Below are 21,940 nucleotides of genomic sequence, written 5' to 3'. Positions count from 1 at the left end.
GACTTACTAGCATGGGGGAATGCTTCCCTTTTGAAGCAAAATAATTTTTTTCACTTTGTCAGTGATGCAAGCTTAGCCACACACACTTCTGCTCAAGGTAGCTGCATGCTAGAAAACACCAAGAAATTCCCTCACCCACTCAGCATTACTCATTTTGTTACATAATTATTCTTTTTTTTCCTTTTGCTGTGGATTGGGTCAATAAATACACTGGCCCTTAAAAAACCCAGCTGTCTGTTGTATTTGTTAATAGCAAATGCAATTTTGGCTGTGACTGAGCGGGAAGGCACCATGGGCTACTGGTCCCAGCAAGATGGCATGAATACCTTGCCACTGGTTTTATTGCAGCATCTCTGGCCCATCATGGGACAGTTCACCCCTCCTTAGCACCTCTGGATATTCAGACCTACCAGCCTAACAAAGCCCTTGAGAATCCTCTTGCAGTGCTCCCCAGGTCTTACTGTTCAGAAGGACACAAGTCACTGCCAGTGGCTGCTGTAAGAAGCATATTGTCAAATGTGCTTCATTGTTTTAAAGTTTCTCTAACCCTTTTCTTTCACTTAGTCCTTGAAGATGGGAGAATTTATTGGTGATATGAGAAGCAGGATGAAATCCCATTGCATCTCTATGTAAGGCAAAATCCTGTTACATCTCTCTAGTACCACATGAGCCTTTCTCCCACACTGGTGCTGCAGGCTGGCTGCCTTGAGAAAGGGGGAAAAAAATTTAAAAGAAAGAAATGACCATTTGGGGGCCTTAAACTGCTACTCAAAGCACCAAAAGTCAGATCCTGCTGTCACTGAACTAGGAAGGTGTTCCCCCTCTGGCTTCACTGGGAGCAAAGTGTCCAGGCCAGGAGCTGCCTGTTGCACATGTACAGAGAGCCCCAGTCCTGCCAATGCAAGGGGCTGCCTGCTGCTACACTGCCCCAGTAGCTGTGAATTATGAGGTTTCCCTCCACAGCTGCGAGGCAATGACTTTTTAAAAGACTTTTTGAAAAGAACAGACAGCAGCATTTAAGGGGATGCAAACAAAATTCCCTGCTGACACAGTAAAGCTTCTTGAGTAACAGTAAATGCTCCACATAAAATGGCACATGTATTGGGTTTCTGAGACATCTCTGGGGCGAGGACTTTACTGCCACAGTTACTTCCAAGTCTCCACAGTGCTGGCAGCACCATATGACTGACAGCAGTCCCAGGACACAGCTTCAGTGGTGTTGTTCCCAATCCATCTAAACTCCAGCCTGAAACCTAGACCAGTATCTGTTTAATGTGTAATGTCTGACAGAGAGCAGTGCCTAGGTAGTCCAGTCATGCCATGTTTGGGATAGGTGTGTGCTTCCACATCAGGCAGTCAGATAAAGTCCTCTCTAGTAGAGTCTGGGAAAGCTCCAAGGACTGGTGTTTATTTTTCATAAGGCAAATGAGGAACATATCATATAGTGTTGGAGAAGCAGCAGGACAGGCTGTCCTCATTAGGAAAAAAGAAGTGTCTGGAGACACTTCAGGGAACTCAAGAACATCATTATTGCTGCCCAAGGCTCATTTGGGAATCCATATTAAAAGGGCTCTGCTTGAGACCAATTCTTTCCTCTTCCCTCAAAGGTTCTCTTGAATCGAGTTCTCATAACTTTTACACTCACCAGAGATAAAATAGGATCCTTTTAGCAACTCTCAGTCTATAAATTTACACTTCAAAATATTAACTCACATTTCCAGAGCACAGAGGCCATTCAAAGAAGGTCATAGATGCCTCCAGTGCCTTGGGGTGAGGATAATTGCTGGTGCCACTAAAGAGCACAAACAAACGATCTGATGTCATACCTGCAGAACTGAGAAAAACTGTTCAGCTTAGTGCACTTCCATGAAGCTCCTCAGAGCTTAAGGGAGCAGAGGTTGTCAGGTCCTTTCAGCTCTCTGCATAGGCAGGAGTTCAAAATATAAAATATCAGTACCAAGTGGACCTGCTCAGAATATCAGAAGTCAGCACGGGCTCATGTAGCCTAAGTCTGCAAGTCCTAAATCTTACCATGGAATCACAGAATATCAGTTTGGAATGGGCTTGAAGTCTCATCTGGTCCAACTTTTCTTGGCAAAAGCACGGTCTAGACATGATGACCTAGAACCCTGTCCAGCTGAATCTTAAAAGTGTCCAATGCTGGGGAATCCACCACTTCCCTGGGGAGATTACTCCTGTGGTTGATTCTCTCTTGTGACCAATAGTGATCTCCCCAAGAGTAATATGTACCCATTACCCCTCATCTTTTCCATATGACTCCTTGTTAAAAGGGGTCTCCATCTTTTTTGTAGCCACCCTATAAATACTGGGATGTGGTGATAAAGTCCTCTCTGAGCCTTTGCTCAAGTTGTTTGTTCACCAGGACTGACACCAGGTCCCTTTCCACAGAGCTGCCCCTCAGCTGGGTAGATCCCAACCCGTGATACAGTCCTGGATTATGTTTTCCAAGGTACAAGATACTACACTTGTCCTTCATAAGGTTCTTGTTCACTTGCTCTTCCAATCTATCCAGCAGGGTAGCTCTCCCTTCCAAAGTGTCACTTCCCCTCTCAGGTTGGTATCATCACCAAATTTCATCAGGGTATCCTTGATCCCATCACTCAGATCACTTATGAGGATACTGAACAGCGCTGGGCCCAATATTCTCTACCGATGCATTTATGCTCCTTCCTCATGTTCCTGCTTCACACAAGAAATTCTGGAATGGGGCTCTAACCACTGGCCTGTCAAGTGCAGCTCACTGGCAGCCAGTTTGTGTATTCACTCTGGACTAGAACCATCAGTTTGGTTAGTCATGTTTTCATTGTTGGGTTCTGGGGGCGGTTTTGGTGCACTGAGATACAATAGTCAATGTAATTCTCCAAGTAAGTGTCCTTTTCTTTTCACCTTTCTGATTACAAACAATATTAGCCATCTTTTCTTGCCCTCTCAGTAATTCCAGAACAAAACCTTTGCTCTCCCTCAGTGTGTCTTTCTCAGGAAACTTACACAGTTCCTGAAAGTTCCTCCAATTTTTCCTTCCAGCTCCCACAAGTGCCACTGTTTGCTTGTAGAGTTTTTCTCTCGTGATAAAGCAGCAGGAAACCAACAGAGCAAAATCAAAGCCTGAGTTGGCTTTCCTCTAAAAACATGGTTATGCTTTTCTCTTAGCTTCACTGAGCTAGAGCACTACAAACCCCCTTAAGATCAGCTTATCTGGTATGACTGTTCACCTCCAGGGGTTTAACAAGTGTGCACTACGGCTGCCCAACACACCAACAGTGACAGAAACTGAGAGTCACTGATGCAAAGCTCTAGAAGACCGTAGGAAAAAGAGAAATTTGATGACAACCCAAAGTCATACAATGACTACAAGCTTTTCTCTTCTATTAAATGTTATGTGTTACTCTTAAAGATGATCGCAGCAGATACCTGCATAATTCAAACTACTCTCCTGTTTATTGTTCCCACTATCAGATGCCAGGATACACCACCTTTTTTGGAAGATATTTTGAAACAATAACTTTGGGCTACACTCCATCAGTAACCTTGTTTAAATAAATGAATAAATAAGGCAATCTTCATAAACTCTTCCCACATCTTGTTATTACTGACAGGTGGAAGGGAAGATATATCATAACAGAGGTCTTCCTATTTGTGACTGCTATGACTCTGCTCCAGGAATGACTGCGGACCTGCAGGGCCTGGCAAAAGTCATCCCTGAAATGTGAAGCTGCTGTTCCATAAAGCTGCAACAAACAACATGTGACAGACCAAGAATATTGATCACCCTCCTTTGAAAGATGGCCAAAAAGCAAAACTGCCAAAAGCACAATTGACTTCTGAAAATGTGCATTAAAGGCTTATCTTAGGGTTGCACTCAATGTTTAAAGCTTCCCCTTCACGTGGTCATGCTAATCCTCTCCCAAACTGAACCAGCTCAGTGTCACCAATGCACAGTCCGCTCCCAGTTGCCTGGGGCACAGCTCATGCAGTTTGCCAGCAAACCACAGCGTGGGCCTGTCCCACCCATCAGCCCTCTGGGAAGCCAGGGCATGCCTTGTCGCAGCACAGAGCCAGCTGGGATGCACAGCTGGCAACCCTCATTGCTGTGCAGGTTTCACTCTAGGTGATGGAGACACGGCCCTATTTATTACCTTCTCCCAGGAGAACATGGCCATTTCACACAACTCCATTGTCGAGTTTCCTTCAGGCATCATCTCGGCGTCCTCTATTGAAATGGGGTGTCTAGTGTGTCACTCCATCCCTTCTCAGAGAAAGTACTCAGCTGCAGCCTAGCACTACTTACAGAAGGCTCCTTCTTGCTTTAATTGCAACCTCTTGTTTAAAATACCCACTGCCCATCTGCCCTCCCTCTCCCCCAACAAGCACACAGGCGGAAATTCTCTTGCACAGAGGTTCACAGTACTTCATGAAATACTAAATTAGAATATGGCTGGTTTAAAACAGCTACTAATGCCTTTCTTCTACAGCCCACAAAGCATTCTTGTAACCAAAGCCACAAAAAAGGAGGTATTTTTAAATGAGCTTTGCAGATTGATTCACCGATTACTGTCTCTTCCTCCCCTTTATTGTTTCCCATCAGAGCTGGCAAATCACTCTCAGAGCACTCACCAAACCATGCTCTCCCTACTTTTAGCTCTGCTATTTCCACGGCTGGGTCCCCACATGAGTTATTTTCAGCTAGGTAAATCATCTATTAGTTTCTAACCACCCTAATATACATGCTTCAGATTAAAAATGGATTAAACTGTTCGGCTTTTTTGAACAAGTAATCAGCACAGAGTCCAGCAACCGCCTCCATTCAGTCTTGAAGGGAGGGAGGAAAGCCTGGAGGGACTAAAAGAATCCTAATTACCCAGCTTAGTGCTGGAGGCAACCATGGAGAGGACAAGGAGGTTTTGGCCATTGGTAGAAAGACAGAGGCTTCTCCAACACACAGTTTGCATCTACTGTGGCTGGAAATTGAAGGTTTTCTTTTTTAACTGAGATGCCCACAGCAGGCACTGCAAATTCCCCAACCCTTCATGAAGTTCAAGGGGTTTCAAGGCACTGACGCTCCCTGATCACTCAATCTGAGTCCCCACACACTGACCTTCCCTCAGAAATGACCTGAGAGGTGGCACTGATGGCATTTCACACAAGAGCAATGAATTCAGAGAAAAACAGCTAAATCAAGGGGGAGTCCCTTCCTCTGCTGCCTGGAGTTTCCAAGCTGTCTTTGGAAATGAATCAAATTCACGTCTTCCATGAAGCAGTCCAAAAGTAGCAGCAGCAGCTTGGCCAAGGAGACACTAATTTTGTTCTTCCTCCAGCTCTCATCTGCCAGAACAGCTTTTATTAGATGTATTCACCATATGCACTTTCTTTCCAGAACAAGAAAATCAGGACAACACTTTTTTTCTATCACCATAGCCATATATCCAAAGTACTGTGGAGAATCCCTTTTTTTTTAGCCTGCAGACTTTTTCCTGGAGTACATGGAACATACCAGCACATGCATCAGGAGCTCAAACCGTGTTACTGTTAGCTATTCCAATGCTTTAATTTTTTGCCATATGCTATTCCTCCTCTGCCTGCTGCCCGCCGCTGCCCCCATCATTCTTCAAATCACAAGCACATTACATATCCCAACCATTTAATTTTTACCTGAGATTTTATGTTCAACTGATACACCAGAGGGATGAATTTCATCAAGGGCAGTCACAACCAGAATTGCTCTGGGCCTCTTTCTCTTCACTCAATTTTTTTTCCGTATAGAAATTATGACATCTGCACTTTATAATTCATGTTGAATACAGCAAACGGTTCCTGAGGCAGTAAGATCTTGAATTTACTCCCATCTTCATCCAACCACCACCTGTGGAGTGCTTCATATGCAGGTGGGATGAAGGTGTTGACACCCCCACAGCCTCTTGCCCTGCCTCAGGATCTCTGTGTTACGAACATATTTTAACACCCCTGAGATGGAGGGCAGATACCTCATCTGACAACACACAACCAACACTGAGGCAGTGCTTTTCACTGGGGGCATCTCAAAGCTGTACCAGGGAAAGTCGTAACTGCTTCCCCATTTTACTGGGGAAATGAAGCAAACGAGACTGAAACAACTTGCATAGTCACACAGCAGATTGTAGGAGATTTGGTAACAATCCCAAATGCTTCTCAGTCCAGCATTTCATGGATTGGACAAAGGTGACTGACTCAGTATGCCTTCTTGGTAAGTCAAAACCACAAGTCCTTTGTTTCAAAAAGGACAATGGAAATTCCTAGCCCGTCTTACTGCAACACTGGTGCTCTTGCAACCCTTTCTATGCCATTTATGCAAGTCATGCATTATCAGGAAGGTATAATTCTAATGGAGAGAAAGCCAGCTAGAAATATGTGAGATCTCCCAAGGGAAACATTGATGTAAGGTGACTAACCCAGGGGAATGAAGGTCAACTCTAAAAGAAAAGAAAATATTGTAAAGTATTTAAGATTCTTTCAGTGACAGCAGAGTCTAGAGTGCATTTCCAATTAATTACTGTATTACATTAATATCCACTGGTGGTTATACCTTTTCCCATTCACCCTCCAAACTTATTACTGATGGTTAACTTCATACAGCCTTACCCAGCTGAGAAATGAGAGAGGTACACTTGCATGGCCTCCAACATGTGCAAAAATATTAATTTCTTGTTTGTTTTTCTCCTTTCTTTCCTTCTTTTGAGACATTGAGGGATTTAATAAGCTGTTTTGCTGGGAAAGTCACATGCTGCAGACTTAACTTGCAAAGGCTTCCAAAATGCAATCCTTGGAAAAATACACAGTGAGCATGCATGTACACAGCCGTAACTCTGACACCTTCAACATATACTTCCTCTCAACACAGGACAGTTTTTCCCTGCTTGGAAACTTTCAACAAAGTTGCATCTTGCCTTAAAACAGAAGGGAGAGAATCAAATAAAATGTTTGCAATCAGTAACCTGCACAGGATGCTGGTCCACCAATGAACATTGCTTTTTGGCATACAAATCAGAAATAAAATATCCCTTTTCAATTTTTTAAATGCTAGGCTCAACACTGTCATGGATCAGTGTTACTTATCCAAAGCACCCAGTGCTGTACAAGAGCCAGAAGGCCACAGAAGATGACAACATCCAACAGAAGGCACATCAGGCTTGGGAAAAAAACACCCAACCATAACAGGACAGATACACAGACAGCCAAAGTGTACTTGTTAATACAATTAATTAAATCAGCAACCTTATAACATGAGCATTTTTTAATATAAATACATACTTACAGGAAACAAATATGTTTGCAAGCCACACACTGGTACTCACCCTGACTCAAGGGACAAAACTAGTTATTTAAAAAAAAACAAACCAACCAACCAAACAAAAAAACCAAACAAACCCACACACAGAAAAGAAAGGTAAAAAAATGGGAGGAGGGGAAGAAATGCAATAAATTGTATCAAAAATCCCATTTGCTGTATTATCTGCTGACAAATTAAATAAAAACTCACTTGCTTTCAGAGAAAGAAGGGAAGGAGGAGAATCAGAACTCACTTTCAAAGGGTCCATTTGTAAATGCCTCCTCCCAGGTCTAACACTGCTTTGCCAATGCCTGTATGAATAATGACCAATTGAGCAAACAACCGAAAAACACTTCACACCTCCAGTAGCTTTGACATCTTGGTTCCGATCTCTCTACTCATAATTCAGTAAATAATGGAGGGTACAAACCTGCACATTCGTAATTGTCTCAACTAAAATGGAAACTGGGCTCAGGTCTGGCTGAAAACCCCACTTTTTGAGGCTGCTTGCAAGTGAGTTTTAGTCCCAGTTTACTGCAGATGCGTCTGGCTCACACGAGCAGAACCAAGTCTCCTCCAAGGACTGAGCTATGCAGCTACTCAATGGCAAAAGGACACCTCTTGCTCACACTTCATTAATGCCCACTCCTAATATTTACACTACATGGAAACTACGGGAAGTCACCTTGCTACTCACAAGCTACTCAGTTTTGGTAAACTGGAGTTGGCATAATTCACTAGAGCAAAGCACACATTCAAACATATAAAGAAGAATTTGTTCCTTGGCTGAGGGCAGAATAATAATATTGGACAGAGTAGCTAAATGTAGCAATGAAATAGTTAAGCACAGGAGCTGGGCCGCATGGAAAACAAAACCCACATTTAAAGCTCTGCTGGGAACAAAGTGTGAAATTAGCTGTTTCTGTCACATGCCTTGTGTCTCCAGGGGTATCTACAGAAACACTGCACAGCGCAACATCATCTTCCTCATGCTGTCTAATATTTTCTACAGACCATCATCATTTTCCCTCTGCCAATGCAATCTTCTTGAGGAGGTGGAAGGACTCTCATAATCTGCTGGCAAAGCCAAAACTCCTTACCAGGTTATCAGCACATCTAAGGACATGCAGGTTTGCCCTCTAGTTCCTTCAGCTGACTGCACGATGGGACAGGACTCCAGGAATCAGATCGAAACTGCCACTTTCCAGAACTCACAACAGTTACATGTAACACCAGAGGGAACGAGATACACAGTTAGGAACAGCAATAGGGCACCACGGCTCCAGCACGATTTTTGCATGCAATTTGGATAAAAATTACCCTTGAAAAGTACTAAGTAGTCAAAAAGAAGACAAAGCAGTCAAGCATTTTTCATTTGGAAACTGCTGTTTTCCTTTAGGCATAGGAGAAGCCTCCTCTAAAACTTATGAGGTTTTCCTAGATCAGGAGGGATTATACTTTAAGCATGTTTTCTCTCTCATCAGTGCTGTAGCACATATACCTAAGACATTGCTATGGATAACAGATGGGAGAGAGAAGGTAATCACACTACTAATTCAAGTGTCACATAGCAGGTTGTACTGAATTCAAAGTCTCTTCACAAAGAGGACTGAAACACACATTAATAAAATCCGAGCCATCCCATTTACACTGAAGATGAATAATGTATTGTGTATTATGAAATGTATTATGAACAAGGTGCATCTATCACTTCCAGAGCTATCTACAGACACAACTGCTTTATTCTAGTGGAGGATATTACTGATTAGTTAAATGCTCAAGATTCCTTAGGAATCACCATCCACACATTCCCAGTAATATATAAAATAACAAGTACTAGGAGAGGAAGGAGAGGGAAAAAAGAAGACTCAAAACTCACTGTGCCTGAGCATGTAATTCTGCCTTCACGATAAGGGAGTCCCACTGCAAAAACAGTTCAGCTTTCAGCAATGACTGAAGTCACCATGAGATCTGGCTATAATCTGACTGATTACACTTTCAGGTTGGTGGGCTTTTTGGTGTGGGTTTGGTGCTTTTTTTCCAATTGCCCAAATGTCAGAAATACCCTCTTAGCAGAGGTAGTGTCAAACCAGAAATTCAGTGTGTTATCTGTGGGAATTTGAATGGGGCAGTTCCTCCCTTACACTAAGTTTTTTAATGTTTTCCCCTGAGAATTATCTGCCACTTACATCAGCTTCCTCTGACAGACCACTACTGAGAGCCTTGAGCACTGGCAGCCTGAAAACCAAGTAAGTTTTACAGCTGATTAAGCCCTAAATCAGTGTGCTATGGAAAAGAAGGTATTTCAATATAATAAAAACATTGGATTCACCACACACCCTGTTGCAATGATGGGCCAGCAACAATAAATAAGACAGCAATATGCAAGATCCTCTTGGGAGACTATCAAGACATGCTTGTGCTGAAGATTCTTGAACTGACCTGGAAGAACTCAGTGAAGAGAGAGGAAGTTTCAAGAAGTCTGTGTGCAGTAATCTAAATACCAAAATGACTTAGTCTTGTACTCTTACTGTACCTGCAGGGATACAAACAGTGAGTAGAAGCCTTCTGGACACTATTACTGATTTTCAAGAAATACAAAAGCAGATCAGGTGTTAACATTTAATTTTATTTATAAAAAAATTGTAGAACGTATTAAATACAAACATTTGGAAAAAGCAATCAAGGCTTCGCTAAGATGCCCAGGAAGAGGAAGACAGAGAATCAAGAAGCTTACCAGATTTAGAGTGTTTAAACTTGTGGAAGTAATTGATATAATTTTTCACTGACATCTTTATAGGTGGTGGCCATTATAGCAAACAAAGTTATTATTCTTTTTAAAAAACAGATATGATTTGCCGTATCTTCCCACTCAACCACAAAATGTAAGGAAGCAACTTTTTCCAGGTTAAAAAACAGAGTAATAAATACTATTAATACATTTACCCATTACCTACATTCTATAACACTAGACATTTGCTTATAATCACACATGGATATCAAGTGTAGCCCAAAAAAAAATCGATTATACATTTCAAATCTGGATATCCAATAAGGTGTTATAAACTTTATACATTTTCCAGTGAACATCAAAATGAGGACGGTGTTTTGAAGTACAGAAACAAAACAACTGAATGTATCATCTACACTACAAAGGCCAACTACTAAGAGATGAATTGGGTCTAGTCATGTTCCAGATAGCTGGAAAGTCCTACAAATTGCCACTGAAAGGCTGGTTGGAAGACAAATCATGTCACATTCTCAGTCTGCATTAGCTCCTCTTGCTCTCTAAAAGGCAAAAGGTGAGAACTGTAGCTGTCTCTCCTGCACCCATGGTAATTAGGGAGTCAACCACCATTCTGCCCTCTACATGGACAAACCCGATTCAAGTTTTCTTAGACAGCTGTTGCTCTTATACTGCTCTTACCTGCAGTATACAGGACACACAGAGCACTACACAAGGAGGAGAGACTACAGAAGATACCTCTTCTGCCTTTCAAAAAGAGAGAAGCACTTCCACTCACTGACAATATGGCACTCCCTCCGTCTTCCCAGCTTACCCTGTATCTGCTTCCGAGCTGCAGCATAACGCACACTGTTGTGGCTATATGGCCCTAAAGCCAAATTCAGGTCAAAAAAATCCTGCTTGTGGGACTGACTCTTTGGAGATAACCAAACTATTTTAAAAAAGCAGTGCAGATTAATCTTGGACACATGAACGTTAACAGGTATCTCCCATTCTGCCTTGCACGTGTCCGAACAGTAAAAAGAACTGCCAACTTACCAGCACTCACAGGGTTACTACTGCAAGGACAAGAGTGCCAGGAGTGTTACAGGATACACAGTGTCGGCAGCCAGCTACAGGACGGTCTGGCTGGATACCTGCAAGACCACAGGCAGAATACTCCTGACAAAGCTGCCCTCTGGGGATGGGCTGACGCTGCCCTACGTATCCTGTTGTGAGTAGAGGGTTGAACAAATGGACCCGCATCCTGAACGTGTGTCAGACCCTGTTACCGAGGAAAACATTTTCCAGTTATCACATCTACCCTCAAAGCACAGAAGGGACTGCCAATGTGGACACTGCTGGGCTGGAATTGTTAAGCAGACAATTATTTGCAGATCAACATCTTCAGGAACAGCTAAATACCTCTCTTACCAGGCAATCACAGAGCAGCTGCTGGATATACCAAATAGGCAGTGATTCATTTAGCTGCAAGCTAGAAAACAAGGTCAATTCCAGCACTTCTCCCAAATCACAACATCCCTTACTGCAACAAAGATATGATTATCCTGCTCTCATCGTGCTCAGTACACTTAAAGCACTTAGTGCAATGAGAACTCTGATGCAGGCTTGACCTCAGATGAAATGACAGGTCAGTTCCACCCCATTCCCTTTTTTTCCTTTTAAGCAATTACTGATATGCATGACCCATATTTCACGAGCCATAGCATATTTTTTTTTAAATACTTAACAACAGATATTTAACAGCCAGAGTTTACTTGACCCAAAAGCCTTGCTCCCATCCAGAGAATTCACTGCCACCTGCAAGCAGGAAATCACATGTAGAGGAATCTTGTGAAGGAATATGGGAGGCCAGAGTACCGAAGAAATTGAAAGAGACACAATAGTCTATTTAGTATGCTGATTGCTTCTCACTCAGTGCTCAGCTTTTAGCATGATATACACCACATTTGAACAAATGAAAGGTTTGGTTTTAGTTTTCTATCTTGGCTGTTTGGGTGGTATTTTTTAGTTTCTAGAATCTTCAAGAAAAGTGGGCCTTCCAAGTCAAAGACAAAAAATCATGATCTTGGCATCAGTGCCACCCCACATTACACCATCAGCAATCAATACAGTGCCCAGCACCCCTACTGACATGTTTGAAGTTACACTCTTACAAGCCACTTGAGTCCAGCAATGGCTCCATTCCAGAAACACACAACGTTACCAAGAGCAGAGTGTGGCCCCTAGTTTCAACCTAGTTTAAAATATATTGTACAAATGCATTCCTACAAATCTGATCACAGCAAAATATATAGTGGTGTTTACACAGCAGGAAAGTTGAATTCCAACAACTCAGTCTTTAAACCAGTGAGAAATATGGGCAATTTTAAAAGAAAACAATAAACTTTTCAAATACAGACATCTGTGAAATATACATGCACACGCACACTCTCGCACACACTCGCACCCACTTACTTCACTCAGTATTAGATTAAGATTACACAAGGCAATTTTCAAGGTTGCATTTACAACCACAATGACAAGAACAGCATTTTTGAGGTAGCTGAAGTCAAAGAGCAAACCACAGCACAAGCAAAGAAACAGGTGCTCGCACTCACACCGAGCCCACTCTTTGGAGACGCGTTATCATGTGCGCAGGGGCGTGTGCTGAAGAGGCACGTGTTCCATGGGGAATGAAGTTCAGCGGCACTGGAGACCTGATAAACTGTTCTCCAGAAAAGCTTACGTTGGGAGACCAGATGCACAGTCAAGGGACCACGGCTTAAATCACTGCACATCAGCTGAGCTGTGGTAACAGCCTGGCTGCTCTTGGTCTGTGGCAGCTCTGCCGACAGCTCTGTCTCACGGGCACTGAAGCAAAGACAGCTGTGGCGGTTGAAGGTGTTATTACTCAGAGCTGTCTGTCCCACTTCTCTCCTAAATGCTACTGCTGGGGGAAAGGTACTTGTGCCCCTGTCTCACCTGCTCCAGCTTTCAGCCTAGAGTTCAAGTTCACACCCACCTCCACACTATTACTTGCCAAAGGACTGTGAACAGGAGCAGCAGAGACACAGACTTGAGTTTCCTTCTTCAGGTGCAGTAACACCTTTGCCACACTAATAGTGCAGAGATGCCAAACTGCCACAGCTTGAATCACCAGACTTCATCTCTCCAAGCCCTTTGCTAGCCTACAACAAGAGGAGTTGAGCTAACCTCACAGCAAATGCCAGGCAATATGGGCAGAAGGGGATATAGCTGTGGCTGACAGACAAACTGCCTCAGCCACAGTAACTGGATCCTGTCTCTGGGCATAAACAGAGCTTGATCCTGCCCAAATTACAAAACTGTGTGAAACACATTCATACACACACACACATCATGTCATCAAGAAGCTTTCTATAAATCAACAGTTTGCATGGTTAACTGCTGAAAGTCTTGAAGATGGGATGGAAAACATGGCAAGATGTTTTGCAAAAGTAGAAAGAAAAAAAGTCGACCTCTTGCGATTAGGTCTCTGTTGTGTAGTTGCTGTATGAGAGAGATGGCACAGATGAGAAGTTGTTATTCCACTGCCTTCCTCCAGTAGTCTGATGCAACTCTGCCTGCTCTTTGTATTTGCTCAGAAGATTTTTGGCTTCTTGCAGATCCTGAGAAGAGTTTTCCCCATATTCTTCTTTCAGCCACTGCCTAAACTGCAGAAATTGAAAATACATGTACAAAATGATGAAACTGTAACATGAAATTGATGGAGAAGTAATTCTTCTTCCCATCCTACAAAATTTCAACAGCCTTTAGGATCATACACAGTTTAAGAAAAGCACTCCAAATATTGCATGTCCTTCAATATCAGCACAGAATGCACAGCACAGGAACACATATTTGAAATCACTGAGACCCCTAACATCTCCTGAAATGACACTTCTGTGGAACAGCTTGGCTGACTGGAGTAATACAGAGTAAGGAACACCTGCTGGGAAAGGACATCCTGGACTTAAAATCTCCCTGTTCCTGCTGCATACACAAACAGCAAGAGGAATTAGCATGGAAGCCAGTATGACCAGCCAACTTGCCCAAGTCACAACAGGCTGCAAGAAGATTGAAGATCAGAAAGTGAACCACTCTTACAGGTTTTTTATCTTGAGCCCACAAACACCAGTAGTAAAAAATGTAGTGTGGATACCCTAATAGGTGTCTTCTAGGAAGAAGTAGTCCCGGAGTTTAATACAAGCTATAGAATAGGACCCCATATGTTACTGATGTGAATGACTGAATAAAAGTACATGGTAACAGATGTACCAGGCCCAGCTGATGGTCAGCCCAGTTCTGTATCCTGCTTTAAGAGTAACCAGATGTAAATGACGAGGAAAGAATCAAGCAATGGCAGGGCAATAACGGTGAGACCTTTTCCCTGGCCATTTCTTCAGCTTGCAGCAATTTTCAGCTCAGGTGCTTTCAGAGGCTGAGGCAATATCTTTGTGTTTGATAACACAAAGTAATTCTTTTGTCATGAGATCACATTTTAAACCCACAAAATATTTCTGGCCACAAAATATCTGTATGCCAACAAGCTCCATAAGTACATATTGTATAAACCCCCCACTCCTTTTCCTTGATTTAGACCTGCCAACAGCTATCACTGTCTCACAGGAAAGAGTGGCAATTCCACATGTTCACTTTTCCTATCCACTCAAATCCATCACTTCTTTGCCAGTTGGAGAATTTGAATCCAGCTGAGGACAATTCCAGCTGAGGAACTGTCCGATTCCTCAGTTTTGTAGAGCTTATCTGCAGAAGCAGCTAGTAAACACAGACTGTTGTGTTCCAGTGGGGATAATATTAATTGTCCAAACCTTAACCTTCATAGCTTTGTTCTGTTTGGGGCTCATGAACAGCTTGATCCACAAGGATCATTAACTAGGACACTGGGAGGAGGCAGGACCTCAACATGATACTTCCTCCCATTCCTTAAAGAGGTCCTGAGACAAATCTGAAGCCTCAGACTACCATGTGGAAGTTTGGAACAGGTGCAAATTACGTTGTGACCTTAGTGACTAAACCTCATCCTATAAGACCAAGATCTAAAGGACAACATTCCAGAGAGCCCACAGGATACCACCACCCTTTAGTGGCACAGCAAAACACTCAATGCTGCTGAAATCTGAAAAAGTTCACACCCTTGGCAGATGGCACCATTCCACTGAAATCAGGTGTGTAAACAGACACCTGCTAAGGATGTGGTTGCTCTTAAGAGACAGTAAAAAACTACAGCCCAGCCAGTGAATACAGGTGGATACTTCTTTTTGCAACCTACTACCTCCCCCTCAGTGAATAAAGACAGAATGCGCAGTCCATGGTGGATGAAAAAAGAGAGACGTTACTGTCTTTATCAGGCTATTTGCATATAGCCTTAATTGTCATTGCTGTTAGACCAAATCAATTAGAGTAGAAATGACTGTAAGGGAGGAAGGAGACAAGTCTGGAAAGTCCCTCTCTGACGTTTGTCTCTTAAAAATCAGTTATTTTACCATTTACACCAGTTCCAAACGATCCAGGAAACATTCAGTTAAATATTAAAAAAACGCAATTATTTACAGTTGCTAACTGCATCATGCAAAACAAATGGTAATTTCTAAACTCTGAGCTTTTTGCAGCAGAATGACAGGAATGGAATAAAAAAAACCAACATCCTTTGCCTCATGTATTTTGCTTTCCGACTTTGGTTTGCCTCTGTTGTTGTTATTTTTAATAAGCACAATAGGCACACAAGCCCACACAACAACAACACGCTGAGCAATGGAAAATGGAGGGGACAGCCACAGCAGGTTGGTAACATAAGTGGAAGTCACCAATCACCCACAAGGAGCAGGTCTTTTGTGTGGGATGGGGTTTTTTTGGAGTAAGAAATTAATTTTTGTTTTATGAAACCCCCTTGGCAGTCCTACTCTTCCACTGATTCTCCTAGTCCTACAAAACCTTCAAAGGCCAGCAAGAAAAAAAAGGGGTAGATTTGAGGCTGCCCTACACATCAGAAAATTTATTACGTCTTAGCCACAGAAGATGGTGGGGGGGCAGGAATCACAACACACAAGTCATAATGAGGACTCAGTTTAACTCCTGGACAGGAAAGATTTGTGATGATAATTTCTTTCCTGCTTACTATTCCAAATGAATGTGTTGGGGGGAAACCCACTACTTTTACGCAACTGGTAGTTATAGGTTGGCCTTTTTGCTATGCTCTGAGCAACTCACCCTTTACCTTTTACCCCTCTAAAGGTGTCAGTCTTGAACTGTGTCTTAGCTTGCATGAAGCAACCACTAGACTGACAGCACATTTGGACAGGAGCTCTTTAGATGCTGTGCTTCATCCCTTCTCCCGTCCAGCATTCCCTGATACCTTCAGATCTATCTGTAGCTCTTTAGTGGAGCAGGCTGGGCTAAGAAGCCATTTCCTCAAAGCAAAAATGGGGAGTCAGATAAACCACACAGACCACAACGAACTAGCCCATGAACTGACTTGGAGTTGTGTTTCACAGCTCTTTTTTGTAGTTCATTTACCTGATCAACATCATGTTTTTCAAATTCCTGTAGCTGTCTCTGGAAGCCCATGTTTGGATTGGCACAGGATCTCGCTGCACGGACAACAGACAGTGCATCTTCCCAGCCAAAGTCTGTGATGGTCATGATGTAGGCAACCACCAATGTGACACTTCTGGAGACACCTGCAAGGCTGCACGGAAAAGGAGGTGCAGTACACTGAAGAAGTGCTGTACTTCACCTGTCACAGTTAAAAGCATCACTTCTCAACATCACAGCACACTGCCATGTTGTTTGCCATGAGGAAGAAATATTACAATATTTGAGTTATATGATTTTGGTGCTGCTTTTTCAAATGCAGCAGAAAAAAACTACATGATCAAGAAAGCGGCTTCTGAGTGGTAATTCATATGAGACTGGAAAGGAAGAAATAAGCATGAAGTCTTCACAAAAGGAGGGGACAGTGCACACACTCTAAGTTAGATTTGGGTTTTAAAAAGGCAGAAATAAGTCACCCACATTCTTTCTTCTGCTTATATAGATCAGAGCAGTGAAATAAGACTGTTCCCTCTCCACCATGAATAAAGGCTGCGATTTCATGGGACCAAAATGAACTTTAACTGAACCATTAAAAGGTACATATGTCTGGTTGCTTGAGTTCCTCTTTCTGCTATCCACTGCACTGTGCAGCTTCAACTCTCAGGACTCCAGTTTCTCCAGATGAAAAGCTGGGATAGAATAAGAATCATTCATTATGCCTCGTTGGACAACACTGGACAAACTCAGAACTATTACTATTGCAAGTATAAAGGATGTGTTAGATTTATATTTACCACAGCAAAAAGAAAGTTTCCAGACTCTTTCACCATTTTGTGTTTCTGAAATACTTCAAAAATTTAAATATAAGTTTTTAAAACTCTATCAGAATTCAGACTACCTATTCCTGTTTTCCATACACCAAGACTGACCAAATGGCTCATGCACAGCCCTGTCATGAGTCAATACCAAAGTGAGGATTTATGCTCAGGGCCTGTGTACAAGTCCAGTGTTCAAATCACAAGATGACTCTCATTCCAGATATAGACTCAGATATGTCCCTTGGACATACAGCACAAAGACCACAACCAATAGCAGAGAGCAAGAAAAAAACCCAGGGTGAGATTTCCTTTTCTATTCTCTACAGTCCCAGGAGCATCTCTCCAATCAGGGACTTGCTATTATTAACAAATGCAACATTTGAATGCTTCAGCAGCTTAAAGAAGAGGGAAAAAAAATCAATTTCTGTTCAGATAATTTTTTTTAACAACTCCAAAGTCACCAAAACAGCTGTTAGAGAAACTCATCAAATTATTAGGATTATGGAACTCACATTTAGAAATACAGTGATTAAAATGATGGAAATAAATAATACATCTCCAGCCAACACATCCCTCGTCAAATCAATCCCTAAAAAATGTTTGATAAGAGAAGGTGAAGAAGAATTTCTTGGGCTTCTTTCATCTCCAGGAAGCTGCCCACCCCAGAGACTCAGAAGTCCTAGCATAAGGCTTCAATAGCATTTGCAAATCTTCTGGGACTTTTTGAATAAAGGGGGCAATTCAGTCCAAGAAGATTTTGCTACAGAGTGGAGATGAACGCTAATTTATTAAAATTATGAATATCGAAATTAAGGTAGAGAAACCCTTAGAAACTTTTTTTTAGCAAGCAGTATACATACCAGTGAACTAAGCAGCCTTCACCTGTGAGCCGGCACTCATGGATAAATTTGATGCTCTCTCTGAAATGCCTTGCTCTGAAAACAAAAGCAGAAGGGGGATAAAGAAAGTGCTGTATTTAGTAAAATCACTACCTAGAAAGAAAGAAATATATCCGAAAGCTCACTTCACGCTGTTTCTAGAATTTAGAACTGAATACAGGTTTTACAAAGTAAAAGTTATTGTCTGCCAATGAAACACAAAACTCACTGGCATAAGTTATTCACCACTCTATCTGAATAAGAAACTGGTACTTTGGGCACTACAGTGTGATAAACATTAACAAGCACTTTATACTGATGACTGTCAAGTCTGTATTTCAGTTTGTGTTTTATTCTTCTTTAAAGCAGTGACTTGACCTCACATGTCCTCGTGTGTGCTCAGATTTCAGATGGAACTCAGTACAACTACACGAGCAGTTCTCCAGACAAATTGTCTCTCAGAAAGAGACACCACCTGCTACCCAAACTTATGCTTAACTTTGACTCTACCTCCTCCTTCAAGCCACGTGCTAGGGGATATCTAAACATTAGGACTTTCTTCTTGGCAATGTGAAATATCTCCCTTTTGTCCCTGCTATGAAAAATTTCTCAATTCAAGCCCTGGCTTCTTCAGTTCCTTCCAGTCTTCTGCCTTCAGACAGCAGTACCCCTTCTGCCCGTATTCAGGGTGTCAGCCTACAGCCCGTCTGTTTTAAAGCAGCAGAGGAGAAAACGTAGAGAAGACTCAGTTTGCAAACTTTAGGGTTTATAATCTCATTATCCTTTACCCATGCCCCTTTCATTTTAAGTGGGGCATAGTGAAGGATAGCAACTGGGCAGCTGTCATCATCTGAGTGAATATGCAGCACTGCCTCTTTGCATCCCAGTTCCAAGTTCTTCACCCTGCCTTTCCAACTGTGAAGCCTTTGGCGCTGCCTGCAGTTTATCACAGTGTCAAGCAGCACCTCTTAGCTCAACAGAGCTGGAGTTCGCTGTGGCCGTTGAGTGCTCTTGCAATTCAAGCTCACAAGCAGTAGCAATGTGGGCAACATGGGCAGAGGAAAGAGGTTCTTAGGGGGCAGCCATTACCAGGCCTGTTGGCAAGGGTGAACCTGAAAGCACATTGCGCTCAACACCCATGAAACACAACGTCCTGTATTCAAGATGTTTCCCCTCTCTGGGTGAATATTATACCACAAGGGTAAAAGAAAAAACCTCAGCCCAGCACCAGCAGCCACACAAAAATCAGGAATACCCACATAAAAGGAAGGAAGCTTCCCTTCTGGCCTAACAGTGCAGCTGCTGATACTGTAAACACTCACGATCTGGAGGACAACACTGATGCAACAGTGTCACTGCCTGCAGAACTTGCAAAGGCGATGATATCTAACTGGAATAAACAAAAAGAACATCCCAAAGCCCAGGACTCCCTCTCTAAGGCAGTTCCTGCATCACTAGATACAACAAGGAAAACACAGCTAGAGAAGACCCGAGCAACTTATTTGGAAAATCTCAAGGCACAATGCAATCCCAAGCTTTAGGACAGCAGGTCAGTTCAGCTCAGGGTTTTATGTTTCTCAAGGAACTGATGAAGTATGTGGCATAAGTGAAGACAAAGCCTTACAAACGCATGTGTACTCAGACTGTCATGCCAAAACACTGTCACTGGCTGAGTTCTAACAAATCATTGTGCTCCAGTCTGCCAGGGGAGTACAAGAGGTTTCACATAAACAAACTTAAGAGGACAAATGAGATGTCTGGCTATGTGTGCAAGAGGCTTTGCTATTGCACAACGAAGAAGAGCTTAGCTGAGATTGAAAAAATTCACTCAGATGCAGCTTGGTCTGTATTGACAACATCCTGACGTTCTCATCTTTTCTCATTCTCTCTAGAAAATCTGGCCAGGAGGGCAGCTTCATGCACCAGTGAATTCGTTTCAATGGTCTCACACAAGTTTTGGTTAGACACTTCAATGCTCTGGTTTGAAAAATATCTGTGACTGAGCATACCACCTTTGCAAGGTACTAAACATCATGAACTCCATTCACCAAGTTTTCTTCACCCTTCCTTACTGCTGATGCTCAGTCTGCTGAAGCACTTTCGAGTGTGTTTACAGGCATTCATGAAAATGAGACGAGAAATAGTCACATCTAGAATTAGTGCTGCTCTGTAGAACCCTGGCCCCTCCTCACCTTGAGTAAGGGAATAGGAGATATGTACTCCTCCACAACCCTATGGCATCAGAGTCTCTTCTGGAGCCAGCAGACACAGTTGCCTAAACTCATTTTCAAAGTTACGGTAAAATCATGTTTAGATGAAAACTAAGACTGAGGACCAGTCAGCTGTGCGGCAAGTGCCAGACACAAGGAAGAATGGCAAGTCTTACATTAACCACAAAACAGTTGATTATCATCTCTAACAGGAAAGCACTTGACAAATGTGTTGATTTGCAACCCATTTGTTGGATTTCAGGACAATTTATTACATGATATCTGGATTTTACATCTCCCAGCTGAAAGCTGGGTCCTGAACTGCATCATCTTCACAGTGGGAAAACACCACAGGAAGAACCACCAGTACAACGCCCCAACCAGGATGTTGTAAAAGTTATCTAAACTTACGCATTAGCCCGCTGCATAATTCAAAACTAGACCAAGAGCAGAGTTACGATACCAGAGCTATATTTTCGTTCACTGCTAGTTGGACTACTACAAATATTTATAAAGGTTAAAAAGACAGCATCCAAATCAGATAGGATGAGCATCTCGATGTTTCTTTCCTTTGGTGATGTAAAAGAAAAAAAATCTACCAAAATTTTCTCCTCTTAATAGGTCACCTGGCTTCTGTATTATCACCACTAACCACCTGACTGTTGGAGATTAATTCCTTAGAAACACACAGCCAAAGACAATTAACTGGAACAGGTCAGAAAGGGAAGATTCTATTTCTATAGAACTAACTTTTTAGTGACAAGTTCTATAGGAGATGACATTTTTGGAGCAGTTACTGACCCAAGGTAAAATTCTCACAGACCAGGGAAAACATTGATTTAACATCTAGGAAGCACCTTGAGTCTGAAAAGCAATTGCTTTCTTCCTATGCTTGCTAGGGGCAGAATAGGGGAGTAAAATAAAGTTTTAGAGACACTTTAGTGAACATCCACATGCTAACAGGGGAATCCCTGCTGTATTTCCCTGGCAACTCAACCCTCTGAGGAAGAGAACTCCACTAAACAAGTTTTCTAGGAGTAAATGTGCATTATACAAGAAACCAGAGGCTTCCTTCAGAAAAACTGAGCTGAAGTGCATTAAGAGCTCAGTCGCAAAATTCAGTGGCTAAAGACTTCCACTTGGTCCTTGCTGTTGGGAAACAGACAAGAGAGCAGTGTGCACCTGGTCAGTTGTGCCTCTCAACCATTGCCAAGAGAACACAAGGACCTGCAACACAGGATGCTGCTTGGTTGGTTGTTTTTTCCTCCCTGACACCAGCAGAATCCCCCTTTCAGAAGAAGAGGGTAGACACACAGAAGTGTTGCGGAGGAACCAATTCCCTTTCCTGCGCCCCAGCTATCCCTCCCTCCACAGTGGGCACAGGCAGTATGGTTAACCACTCCTAGATA

At 42.5% G+C, this 21,940-nt stretch overlaps 1 protein-coding gene across 2 annotated transcripts in view; it reads right to left on the bottom strand.

Moving 5' to 3' along the window:
- Window positions 1-9,932: 9,932 nt before the first annotated feature.
- Window positions 9,933-21,940, bottom strand: part of DUSP22 (dual specificity phosphatase 22) — a 43,525-nt gene continuing 31,517 nt past the window's right edge. For both annotated transcript variants that reach the window (XM_048310239.1, XM_048310234.1), the window contains exons 5-7: window positions 18,304-18,378; window positions 16,608-16,779; window positions 9,933-13,744 (exon numbers count right to left, since the gene is read on the bottom strand). In XM_048310239.1, the coding sequence (XP_048166196.1) occupies window positions 13,559-13,744; window positions 16,608-16,779; window positions 18,304-18,378 (433 nt within the window). In that variant the 3' untranslated portion in view covers window positions 9,933-13,558. The remainder of the gene's footprint in view (window positions 13,745-16,607; window positions 16,780-18,303; window positions 18,379-21,940) is intronic.

The sequence above is a fragment of the Corvus hawaiiensis genome, chromosome 1 (assembly GCF_020740725.1).
Source record: "Corvus hawaiiensis isolate bCorHaw1 chromosome 1, bCorHaw1.pri.cur, whole genome shotgun sequence".
Lineage (NCBI taxonomy): Eukaryota > Metazoa > Chordata > Aves > Passeriformes > Corvidae > Corvus > Corvus hawaiiensis.
Note: the sequence above shows the minus strand (reverse complement) of the source record. Positions and strands in the feature narration are given on the sequence as shown.